At 49.0% G+C, this 12,500-nt stretch overlaps 1 protein-coding gene across 1 annotated transcript in view; it reads right to left on the bottom strand.

Moving 5' to 3' along the window:
* magixa (MAGI family member, X-linked a) overlaps nt 1-12,500 on the bottom strand; it is a gene marked incomplete at both ends in the record, with an annotated part of 31,029 nt that overhangs the window by 13,052 nt on the left and 5,477 nt on the right. Inside the window, 8 exons of the mRNA XM_083676018.1 lie at nt 4,168-4,617; nt 5,131-5,194; nt 5,330-5,906; nt 6,798-7,425; nt 8,902-9,069; nt 9,922-9,992; nt 10,315-10,513; nt 11,078-11,251. Coding sequence (XP_083532144.1) covers nt 4,168-4,617; nt 5,131-5,194; nt 5,330-5,906; nt 6,798-7,425; nt 8,902-9,069; nt 9,922-9,992; nt 10,315-10,513; nt 11,078-11,251 — 2,331 coding nt within the window. The remainder of the gene's footprint in view (nt 1-4,167; nt 4,618-5,130; nt 5,195-5,329; nt 5,907-6,797; nt 7,426-8,901; nt 9,070-9,921; nt 9,993-10,314; nt 10,514-11,077; nt 11,252-12,500) is intronic.

The raw sequence follows: 12,500 nt of genomic DNA, 5'->3' as shown, positions 1-12,500 counted from the left end.
ACACTCATCGAAAAAAGTGACACACAACAGGGGTTCTTCAGCTTTTTCCTGTAGGAGACCCCTTTTTGGTTTTGGGAAGCATCTTTTTTCCGAAGAGAGTAGAATCAATATTTCACCATTTCTCACTGAGCTGTCCGACACAATCAAAATGGAAAGTGACGTTAATTGCTGGTACAAGAACCGTACTGGCTGGCCAACAGAGGTCCCATGGTAGAGATTAGCAAAGATCATACACACGCACACACACACATGCACGCAGGCACACACACACACACACACACACACACACACAGGCACGCAGGCAGGCACGCACACACACACACACACACACACACACACACACACACACACACTGCCGTCCACTGTCACTACGCATTACTTATTGATGTCCTTTTCCACTGCTGCAACAGCTGAGAGACAGAACACACAGGCGAAGCTACTCTCAGCATACAGCCGCTACAACCAAGCCGTCTGTTAGCAATGCATTCCAAATCAAATTAGATTAAATGGATATGAGCCAATGTGATGTTAATGTTGTTGTGGTGGTGGAATAAAACCACCTGTCTGGCAACCTGTCCAGCCTCATAGAAACATGTCCACCCATATATACAGTAAATACATAGAGCATATGTCATTTACACTCATGGCTACTCCAAGAGAGGTGAAGTTACTGGAACAAACAGAGTTTTTGAAGACAACTCAATGTTTTGAAGTTCCACTCTCTGTAAATGAATGACAATGAGGGGTTCCCACCAATACTATCCGCCCACCTTTCAGGCCCTGAAGTGTAAACGTAACTCTGTTGATAATGTACACACACACACATACACACACACACACACACACACACACACACACACACACACACACACACACACACACCCGCACACACATTGTCAACAGTCTTCCATTAACATTCCCATACATGTCTAAAATATGCTCCTATATGGCCAGTAACTTCATCAGATACTTACAAGAATGTTAAATGACTGTCATTTCCAAACATTCATTACTTTTTCCACAGAAATAGTCAGTTATTGCACGCAGGCACAGACACACACACACACACACACACACACACACACACACACACACACACACACACACACACACACAGGGGTTAACATGCTCCCTCTCCCAGGGAAGAATTAGGGCATTCATTACTGCTGATGACTGTAGGAGATGTGCAAATATTTCAGGCATTTCTGTCCCAGGTTAGAGAGAGCCAGGAGCCATTCAGCAGGATAATTAGAAGGATGAATTCAAAAGGAATATAATATCGCTGAAACTACCCTCCCCTCCCCTCCCCTGCCCTGAGCCCTCCGCCCTCAGCCTTCAAACACACACACACACACACACACACACACACACACACACACACAGGCGCGCGCGCACACACACACACACACACACACACACACACACACACACACACACACACCCGCACACACACACCCCACAAACTATTCACAATACAGTCTCGCATACCCAGCTAAGACGTACATGAAAAAAATGACAACACAACACAAAAGACGTCACAAGGAAGAAATGTGAAATAGTTACGTTTGGAGTCCTTCACTGTTTTCAACGCAGATTGCAGTCGCTCCAACATTTTTCCTGGGTTATTGTATGAGACACAAATCCAAATCCCAACACAACCTTAATCTGTGATCTACTTACAGCAAATTAAAGTCGCAAAAAAAACCTTCTAACTGAAAACAAATCTCTCTCTCTCTCTGTCTCTCTCTCCCTATCTCTCTCTCTCTCTCTCTCTCTCTCTATTTAAGCGAGAGGCCAGTGCTGCCTCTGGAATTGGGCAACTGCAACTGAATATCAGAGAGAGGGTGAGAGGGTGATACCGAGTGAGGCAGAGGGGAGGGGAGGGGGGGCAAGGGGGGGGGAGCAAGATAGAAAGGGGCGGGAGAGGGAGACCACAAGAGTGCAGAGGGAAAAGAAAAGATAGAGTGGCAGAAAAGGCAGAAGGGGGCCATAAGGGAGTGTGTGTGTGTGTGTGTGTGTGTGTGTGTGTGTGTGTGTGTGTGTGTGTGTGTGTGTGTGTGTGTGTGTGTGTGTGTGTGTGTGTGAGAGAGAGAGAGAAAGAGAAATATGGAAATAATGAAAAAGAGAAAGACAGAGAATGAGAGAGCAGTTTAACACTACTCTGATTCTCTCCCACTGTGTGAGCAGAGCTGGTGAGGGGTCTGAGAGTGAAGGAGCGAGAGAGAGAGAGAGAGAGAGAGAGAGAGAGAGAGAGGGAGAGAAAAAAGAGAGTTTCAGAGAGCAAGAGAGAGAGAGAGAAAACAAAGAGTTTCAGAGAGAGAGAGAGAGTTTCAGAGAGAGAGAGAGAGTTTCAGAGAGAGAAAGAGAGAGAGAGAGAGTTTCAGAGAGAGAGAGGAGAGTGAGAGTGTGAGAGCTCCAGCTGATAGCGATGGGCGGAGACAGATATGGAGGCAACTCAGGAGTGACTGGAGGAGAACACCAGAGCACCACACCATGACGTACAAACCATGAAACAGAACAACCCCATTCATTTCTGACTGACTGCATTTCCACACACACACACATTTTGTGGATTAAAAAGCATAACATGTGCAGGGCGTGAACTTAAGTCGACTTAAATATAGACCCCCATCACTCTGGCATCCACCATATTAAACACATATGCTTAATCACCCAAGCATGAGTTTGCATGGAGTGACACACGGATAGACAAAAGGCTCACGGGCAGCAGTGTAACATCTCTGGGGGTTTGATGCTGCAAAGGGAACGTCCTGTGTCTGTGTCTATGTGTCACATGCTGTTTCTGTATTTGTTCACAGATGGAATCAACATCCCTTCAACAGCTTTGATCGTATGTACAGAGATGTGGGGTTATACTCCCACATGTGAACAACACATGTACTGCACATGTATGTACTGCACATGTATGTACTGTTCATGACAGTTTTAGCAGACACGCTGGGCTGTAGTCCCAGTGTGAAGAAACAAACACATGCTGTACGCCCATAGCGGGTAATATAGCATGCTAACACACTAATATAGCATGCTAACACATTCGTTTAGCATGCTAACAGACTCATTTAGCATGCTAATTCACTAACATAGCATGCTGACACATTCATAAGAGAGGAGAGGAGGATGAGAGTTTGAGTTCTTGCTGAGAGGGAAGGTGGGAGGGTGCGTTATCGCTCCCTGAGCTAATGCTCGGGCTTTAGTTCAGCAGGGCTAACACAGTCGTGTGGCACAGAGGAGACAGTCGTTCGCTACCTGTCGTTCACACACACAGTCCATATGCATGACAGGTGTGGCTGAATGGTGAAACACACGTCATAAAGGCAGGCATGTAGACAGCCTTCCAAACGGGGGTTAAAACATCATTTCCTGGGTAGAATGTGGTAAAACACTAAACAGGGTTCAATCTGGGGGGGAGTCATGTGCAGCACTGTGATAATGTGTCTATGCGTCTAAGTGACTGTTTCTCAACGGGGGCGGTACGGCCCCCCCAGGGGGGCGCTGAGACGTGCACAGCCAGGAGGATCTGAGGATCAGGAGTAGGTAGATCTGCCAGAGGGGGCTGTTCAGAAATGTCAATGCAAGAGTTACCAATTGAAATTTGTATCCTGTGTTTTTTTCTCTGTATTTCTAAGAGTGTTCTTTCGTTTCGTTCGTTCTTTCGAAGAAATTAATTAAAAAATGTATCTGCATCTTAATATACTCCGTAGTATGTGATAACCTTAGATTCTAAGTGCACCATACATCACAAAACTGCCAAACACGATGACCTGATGATGACCTGACCTGGGGCATGACAGGATGACCTGACCTGGAACATGACCTGTTACATTGTACAAATGAGAAAAGGTACTGTTGCGGGATTGCGTAACTCTAGGCTACGATTAAGAACCAATACTGTGAATAACATGACTAGTAATACCATCATAACCTTTGGCATTAAGGTTGAATCAATTCTATGACAAAAAAACACGCATTGATACGTTTTATTGATAATTATAAGGTGTTACCAACACATTAAACACCATAGCTTCAAAAACACCGTTTGTATGATATCTATACATACAACGTCATGATTGTGCTTCTGCGAAACCTGTCTACCTGCATTAAACCAAATCAGGAAGTGAACAACGTGCACAAACCAGTACGACTCACCACTATTGGCCACATCCTGAGAGGCGATGACGAATCCGAAGCCCTCCCCAGGCCGTCTCCTCAGCTCCACCTCCAGGGACTTGTTGGGGGCCAGGGGGGCTCCTCTCCCGTCCACCTGGCCCTTTGCTACAGCTCCTAGGGCGGATCCAGAGACCCGGGGTAGGGGGGGGCCTCCAGCGCTCTCTTCCACCCCTGCCCAGTCCCTGGGCTCCAGGGTCAGGGTCACGGGCACAGAGTCCAGGAAGCTGGTGCTCTGGACCAGGGAGGGGAGGTGGTCTGGCCCTGAGGGGGAGGTGGGGGTGGGGGTGAGGGTGAGGCCACTCTGGGTGGGCACCAAGGCATCTGAGGTGGAGGAAGAAGGCATGTCGGAGGTGAGGCCGTGGGCGGGGGGGCCGAGGGGGGAGGGGAGGGTCTTGTAGAAGTTAGGGGAGACGGGAGAGCAGAGGGACCCTGTGAAGAGAAAGAGAGGACAGTGATGATTCAGCTCTCTCAACAGTACTACAGTTCTATCCTGTAACAGACACCGCTGTTGTTTTTGTGTTGTTGTTGTTGTTGTTGTTGTTGTTGTTGTTTCTGCATCATTCGTATGCAATGTCAATGAAAGACTCTATGGTTGATGTTGTTTTGTCTTGAAGGGAAAAGGAGAATAGCAAATGTGGTCAGAAAAGAAAGAAAAAAATGATTTGAATAACAAGAGAGAGCCATCCAGCTCATCTGGGCTCCCCCTATCCTCATTAGAAAGCAATGAATGAAACAAACACACAGATACCAGAAACTCTGAGGTGAAACCAACACCGTGTGTACCTCGGATTTAGGTATAGCTTGGTTTCTGCCACTATGGAAGGTCGGTCATTACGAACTTAAATGAGCACTTCTCATTTACACTCATGTAGCTACAGTGGATGAGGAGTTTTATGTGGCAGTGACAGGTTTAGAGAGAGAAATACGGTATGACACACTTACCGCCTCTGTAAATCAGCAAAACTACCTCTCCCTGTTTGGTATGTTCCTGGAGAACTCGCTGCACCTTTCGAGCACAGGTCAAAGTTATACATGTCTTCATACACACTTATAACAAAGCTTTGCACATCGTATGACACAGTAATAAACAGTACACAGTTGTCCAACACAGCAAATAGGCTAGTTATCCACCCCAGCCTACCTGTGCAAAGCTGAGACTCTGCACGTCCGCCCCGTTGATCTTCACAATAGCGTCCCCTGGCTGCAGGGAGGGGCACTGCCTCCTGTCCCACACCCTCTTCACCAGGGCCAGTTGCCCCCCCTGCCCCCCCGCCGTCACACTGAAGCCCATGCCCCCTCCCTCTGTCCTCCCCAGAGCCACCGGGATCAGCTCCCCGGACCCTCCAGCACCGCCGCCCCCACCCCCACCCCCACCCCCACCCCCACCCCCACCCCCACCTCCACTACCAGGGGAGGGCTCGCTACTACCGGGGCTGCTGCGAGGGTGGTTGTTGGCGGGGCAGCCATTGAAGCCGCAGGGGGGCACCTCAGCGGGGGGGGTGACCAGCAGGGAGGTCTGGGGCATGGCGGGCCGCTGGAAGGGCGCCCCTGGGGGTGAGGTGGCGGCGGCAGCGATGCCCACCTCGGGCTGGGGGAGGGAGAGTTTGGTGATGGGTAGGGTCATGGTGGATAGGTCGCTCTCCGAGGACTTGGAGCTCTGGTGCATCAGAGAGGCGTTGGGGAGGGAATTGCCATTGTAGCTTCGGATCAGAGACGATCTGAGAGGAAGAGGGGGATGAAGAAGAAGAAGAAGAAGAAGAAGGAGAAGAAGGAGGAGAAGAAGAAGGAGAAGAAGAAGAAGAAGGAGACGAAGAAGAAGGAGAAGAAGGAGAAGAAGGAGAAGAAGAAGAAGGAGAAGAAGGAGAAGAAGAAGGAGAAGAAGGAGATGAAGAAGAAGAAGGAGACGAAGAAGAAGGAGAAGAAGAAGAAGAAGGAGAAGAAGAAGAAGAAGGAGACGAAGAAGAAGGAGAAGAAGGAGAAGAAGAAGAAGAAGAAGAAGAAGAAGAAGAAGAAGGAGACGAAGAAGAAGGAGAAGAAGGAGAAGAAGTAGAAGAAGAAGAAGAAGAAGAAGAAGGAGAAGAAGAAGAAGGAGAAGAAGAAAGAGGCAACGGTAAAGCACATCTCGTCTCAGTCTCACATTCAACGCATCAAATACAAGACGTAAGTTTCATTCGTTCATTTATTCCGTAACAGCTACCACATCAATCATCCACAGCTCCCTGTATGACTACTGCTACTGTAGCTCTGTGTGTACAGCAGCTCTCTACAGGAATCTGGTTCCCTCAAAGGACCTCATTAGTGTTGTCAGAGCTCAGTTGATCTGGGGAGGGGGGGGTGGTGGTGGGTGGGGGGGTTGGTGGGTGGGGTTGAGTTTCCCCAAACACATTTTGCAGCTCCAAGTTCATCCTAAGTGCATCAGTGGCAATGGACTTCAGATGACCTTATGACGATACAAAGCTTCCAAAAAAAAAAAAGACCCACCCATAGGCAGTTCATTTTATGGATTTGATGTTTGGCACGCCACCACCTCACATTATCTAGCAGTTTGAGCTCTATAAAAACAAACGCTGGTGCTAGGCAACGAGCTGTACAGTGGCGAGTGTCTGTACCTTTGGGTCCCGCCGCCCGAGGCTCCGTCTGAGTCGCTCTGGCTGGCCGAGGTGCGCTCGGGCGGGGGCGGAGGAGGGATGCCCCTGCTGTGGGAGGAGGAGGTGGGGAGGCAGGCCGAGCCGGAGGGGGGCGGAGGCCCGGGGATCCCGTTGGAGAGGGGGTAAGAAGGCGGCGTCCCGGCGCTCGAGGCCGAGCTCAACCCTGCCGCGTTCCCGTTAGCGTCCAGCCCCACGATGCCGCCTCCCCCGCCGCCCCCGGGACCGCCACTGCAGCCCTGCCCTCTGAGATAGTTTCCGTTGTGGTGGTGTGACAGGGTCCGGTTGAGGTTGGCCAGCCCCGGGGGGTGGTGGAGCTGGGGGGGGGGGTCGCCGGGGGTCTGAGGCTGGGCGCTGGTGGAGGTGGAGGTGGAGGTGGTGGAGGAGGAGGTGGGGGTGGAGGCGGAGGGCTCCGGGGGGGCGGAGGCCGGGGCCTGTTTGGGGCAGCCGTCGGGGTTGTAGAGCATGGGGTAGCCCCTCCGTAGCACCACGTCTACGCTGTGGCCCATAGGGACCGACTTGAGCATCTCCACCACCTCCTTGTGAGACAGGCCCAGGACGCAGGAGTCGTTGATGAAGACCAGGATGTCAGCTGAGAAGGGCGGAGGAGGAGAGGAGAGAGAGAGAGAGAGAGAGAGAGAGAGAGGGAGAGAGAGAGGGAGAGAGAGAGAGGGGCGAGTGTCAGGGGATATACTGTACATGGGTTATATACTGTAGATATGAATAGGCATTCAACAAGACTTCATATACAGTTCCTGTCAAGTTCAGCAATATACAGTATCATCCTGAGGGAGTGTGTGTGTGTGTGTGTGTGTGTGTGCGTGTGTGTGTGTGTGTACGCAAGCGTGCCTGCATGCCTACGTGCAAATGTGTATGTGTGTCTGTGTATGTGCGTGCGTTCTTGCTTGCCTAAGTGCGAACCTGCTTGCCTACGTGCGAGTGTGCATGCGTAGGTATGCCTCCGTAGGTGTGTGTGTGTGTGTGTGTGTGTGTGTGTGTGTGTGTGTGTGTGTGTGTGTGTGTGTGCATTCTTGTCTCTCGCCGCAGCATGTGAGTGGGCCCGAGTGTGTGTCAGTGATAGTGGGATTAAAGTCTACAGGGCCAGCAGGATTAAGAGTAGATCATGAGATTCTGTCCATGACAAAACATCACGTTAACACACCGCTCTAATCCAGCCAAAAGAGAGAGAGAGAGCAGGAGAGAGAGAGAGGGATGAAAGGAAAGAGACAGAGCAAAGAAAGGATAAAAAAAGAGTGAGAGAGAGAGAGAGAGACATAGCAATGACAGGATAGAGAGAGACAGAGGGAGAGAGAGAGGGAGAGGGAGAGGGAGAGAGAGAGGGAGAGGGACAGAGAAATGAAAGGATAGAAATAGAGAGGGAGAGGGACAGAGCAATACAAGGAGAGATAAGAGGATAGGGCAGAGGGAATGAAAACAGAAGCAATCTACTACGGTGAATTTCATCTTTTTATCCTGCCTTCACTCGGCTTGCTCCGACTTTCAGTGTGGCCTCACTGCCCCTGTCACATGACGGTAGGAAGAACAACTCATTAACCCCTGCTGTTTACGTTCAGACAGAGAGGCCACATATATAGCTGGAGGCTGGTCACTATCAGGGGAGGCTGGCGGAGGTAGAAATCGGAGGACGGTAATGTAGTTGTAATGTTGGAATGCATGGAATGCAGTAATTGTGCTGTGTTGAGTATACCTGTGCTGAGTATATCTGTGTTGTGTTAAGTGTACCTGGGTTGAGTATACCTGTGTTGAGTACAACTGTGTCGAGTGTAACTGTGTTGAGTGGACTGTTACCTGTGTTGACTGTTACCTGCGTTGAGTGTTACCTGTGTTGAGTAGACTGTTACCTGTGTTGAGTGTTACTTGTGTTGAGTAGACTGTTACCTGTGTTGAGCAGACTGTTAGCTGTGTTGAGTAGACTGTTACCTGTGTTGAGTGTTACCTGTGTTGAGTAGACTGTTACCTGTGTGGAGTGTTACCTGTGTTGAGTCGACTGTTACCTGTGTTGAGTGTTAGCTGTTTTCAGGAGACTGTTAGCCATGTTGAGTGTTACCTGTGTTGAGTGCAGGAGGCCCTCCTGGCGTGACGCTGTACACCTGCAGGAACTCCCTGGGTCTGCTGCCTCCCACGATGTTGAAGCCGAAGCCTCGCGGCCCTTTGGATAGATGTGTGTGGATGGAATAGCCCTTCAGCTCAGCAGGCTGGTCCGTGAACGCAGGCACTGAGAGGGACACACCAAACATACAAACCAGGTGTTCTACTTAGCTTTTTTGCTTATATTTCCTCCACCCCTCACCTTATACTACTTGATATGGCACAAAATATGATTGTCTTATCATAATAAACCTGCCTCCCTCTATCAAAGCCTGGAGATAGAAGGCTCTGATCAGTTGAATACCCATGAAAGGAGGATGAAGGAGAAACATAAAGGGGACATCTGCATCGATGTGAACTCGCGGTTTTACAGATGATACTACAGCGCCCTCTGCTGTGCAGAGATGTCTATTACTGCAACTGTTCTCGTGTGTCATTAAATGTCTCTAGGTACACTGTAGTCCTGTCGTTTGTACATCCCATTTCTACATGGCAAGTGCGTGTTTGACACATTATTCCTCTCCATATAAAATGTTTCTGTGTAGCAACGATTCATGTCATCTCACCCACTCGCCTCCCTCTCCCTAATATGTCACACTAGCAGAAATATGCTAATATGGCCTTATTTCAAATGACAGTTGAACGCTGCCACATTGCTAGATAACACTTGGCACCACATGAAAGGAACAAAGTAGGATGAGAGAGAGAGAGAGTGGAGAACATGGGAGGGAACGAGGGAGGGGGAGAGAGAGAGAGAGAGACGGATATATAAATATATATATAGAGAGAGAGAGAGAGAGAGAGAGCGAGAGATGAAGGAGGAGGTGGAGTATCTGTTTTTTTTTCCACTAATCTTATGAGATGAGAGACTGAAGAGGAAGAACTGATAAGGGAAATTGGAAAGATAGACAGAACATGTAAGGGAAGAGAGAGACATGCAGGGGACAGTATTGGACACACTAGGCAGGTTCACACTCACACTCTGTCTTGCTGAGAATTTCTTTGCTCTGAGCTCGGGGGTCCAACCAGCTGGTGGTCTTTGAGTTATGACTGAGGGCGTAAAGAGATTCAGTCATTACAATCATCATCCTCATCATCATCATCAGCAACATCATCATCATCCTCTTCTAAAACATAACTCTACTGTAGGTAGTAAGGCTCATTAGCTTAACAACAGTACTACTATGGCTACTCAGACATGACTTACTCTATGTAATAAGACTACTCAGACATGACTTACTCTATGTAATAAGACTACTCAGACATGACTTACTCTATGTAGTAAGACTACTCAGACATGACTTACTATATGTAGTAAGACTACTCAGACATGACTTACTATATGTAATAAGACTACTCAGACATGACTTACTCTATGTAGTATGGCTCTCCTGATTCGCTGAAGGCCAGCTCCCAGTTCTGGGGCAGTGCCCCCACTCCTCGTACACTGCTCGCCACGCTGCCTCCGTTCTCCGCGACGCCGCCATCCCTCCCGTCCCGGACGCCAGACTCCCAGGACTGGCTGAGCGATAAGGCTGTGGGGGGGGCGCTACCAGCCCCGACTGACCCCGCTGCCAACACAACAAGAAACACACACACACACACACACACACACACACACACACACACACACACACCCACACACACACGATGAAGTTCCTAAAAATAGCTCTTTCACTCAGAATGCTGCTTAAATGAAATCCCCAATCAACCACATCCACCCCATCAACACAGCTTAGAAAGTAAACACCACTTCTAAATCCTGTCTCGGTTGGACGCCTTCCCAGTTTAGCGGCTGGCGCGTGTACACTTGCACTCCGACTTTTTTTTTCTGTTTTCACTGCTTTATTGAGACCGTTTGGAAGTAGGGCAATGAGGGAGAGAGATAAGGTGGAGACACGGTGGAGGGTGCGTGCGGGGATAGAACTGTCACATGGGCTTGAGTCTTCAGCGCTCCTCCTCACCGGACGCCACAGGGGGCGAACGGTGGTGATTTTCAACCCCTGTTTACTTTGAGATTTGATTCGTGATGTGTATGTACCTGATCATGGAGGAATCCGATATGGAAAGTCTACAGTCCGTCGATATCAGCAGATTTTTTTGGGGGGGGGGTCTATATCAGTTGATTTGTTTACCTGACAAACCGGAGTCTTCCTCGCTGTTCTCTCCCTCCTCTACGGCCTTCTCCAGATTGCTAAGCGACTTGCTGCGCGTCCTAAAGTTCCTCAGCAGGTTGCGGTGCTCCTGGTAGGTGATTGGTGGACTCTCGGGGCCGATGTGGACCGGGCGGGGCGTCCCATAGTAGTTTCCTGAGTAGAGGACACACAGTGGAGGAACAGAATATTGAGGGGCGAAAAAAGAAAGGGTGTATCTCAATCGTCTACAGTGGCCTCCTCTCCTCATGTCCTCTCCTTGCCACTGATCTGAGAGACCTTGTAAGGTTTGAGTCAATCCCCCTCAAAGTCCCTCACCCTATTTGTTGCACCTACCCTGTCTTTTCAGATTGGGACAGGTAGGCGGGACAAGAAAAAGGAAGCCACTGTTGACTTTTGATATGGAGCAGAAGTTGTGGAGATTAATCCTATGGTGGCTGTTTGAAACAGTATGGAAACATAGGATGCAAAGCATACCGTAGGCTGCAACAGAACAAATGCCTGAGGCCTTAGGTATCAGAAGGTACACTGACTGTGGTTCAGGGCAGGGTGGGAGATTTAAATTCCAAGCACATTCTTGAAGAGAGAATGGAGGACTCAAGAGAGGAATAAATTCCAACTTGAAAGGACTCGTACAAAACCGGTAGAAATGGAGGTGCTATTTTAGGCTCATCATCACATTCAGAATATTCACCGCACTTGTCACCATTGTGTTTGAAAAAGGCAGCTGAGAGGAAGAGAGGAGGAAAGGAAGAGAGGAGGAGGAGGACGAGAGGGAGAGAGGGAGAGAGGAAGAGAGCAGGGGAAACAGAAATGGGGATTACAAAGAAAAGCCGCTTTTCTCCTGCGCAGAGCGATACAAAAAAAAAAAGAATCCAGCGCAGTTTTAGCGTTCGTGACATCACCGAAGCCGGAGAGATCCAATTTGCTCTCCATGTTGTCTCTGTGAGTGAGTCTCTCCTCACCGAACCCAAACATTCTGACTGTGATAGTGTTGCCCTGAATCTCCCACAGCAGCATCTCCCTTGTACAAATAATTTATAGAGTCTGTTCACATATTGAATGTGACAGTGCGAAAAGCCTGGACTGTGGACCTCCAGAGACCTCCTCAGACAGACATGGAAAGGGTTGGTTACCCTTTATTTTACATCCAGGCTTTAAGCCAGGACTAACTTACTGTACTCGACTCATTACTGTTTCTTTAAGGTTCACTGAATCAAGCACAACTATCTGCCAATGAGTACCAGGTAGAGTATGCACTCACTGCAATGTAAGTCACTTTGGATAAAAGCGTCAGCTAAATGGATATATATATATAGAGAGAGAGATAGAGAGAGAGAGAGAGAGAGAGAGCGAGAGAGAGAGAGAGAGAGAGAGAGAGAGAGAAAGAGAGAAAGAGAGAGAG

This window comes from Argentina silus (genome assembly GCF_951799395.1).
Source record: "Argentina silus genome assembly, chromosome: 8".
Classification (NCBI taxonomy): domain Eukaryota; kingdom Metazoa; phylum Chordata; class Actinopteri; order Argentiniformes; family Argentinidae; genus Argentina; species Argentina silus.
The sequence above is the reverse complement of the archived record's forward strand: the minus strand, read 5'-3'. Positions and strand labels throughout refer to the sequence as shown.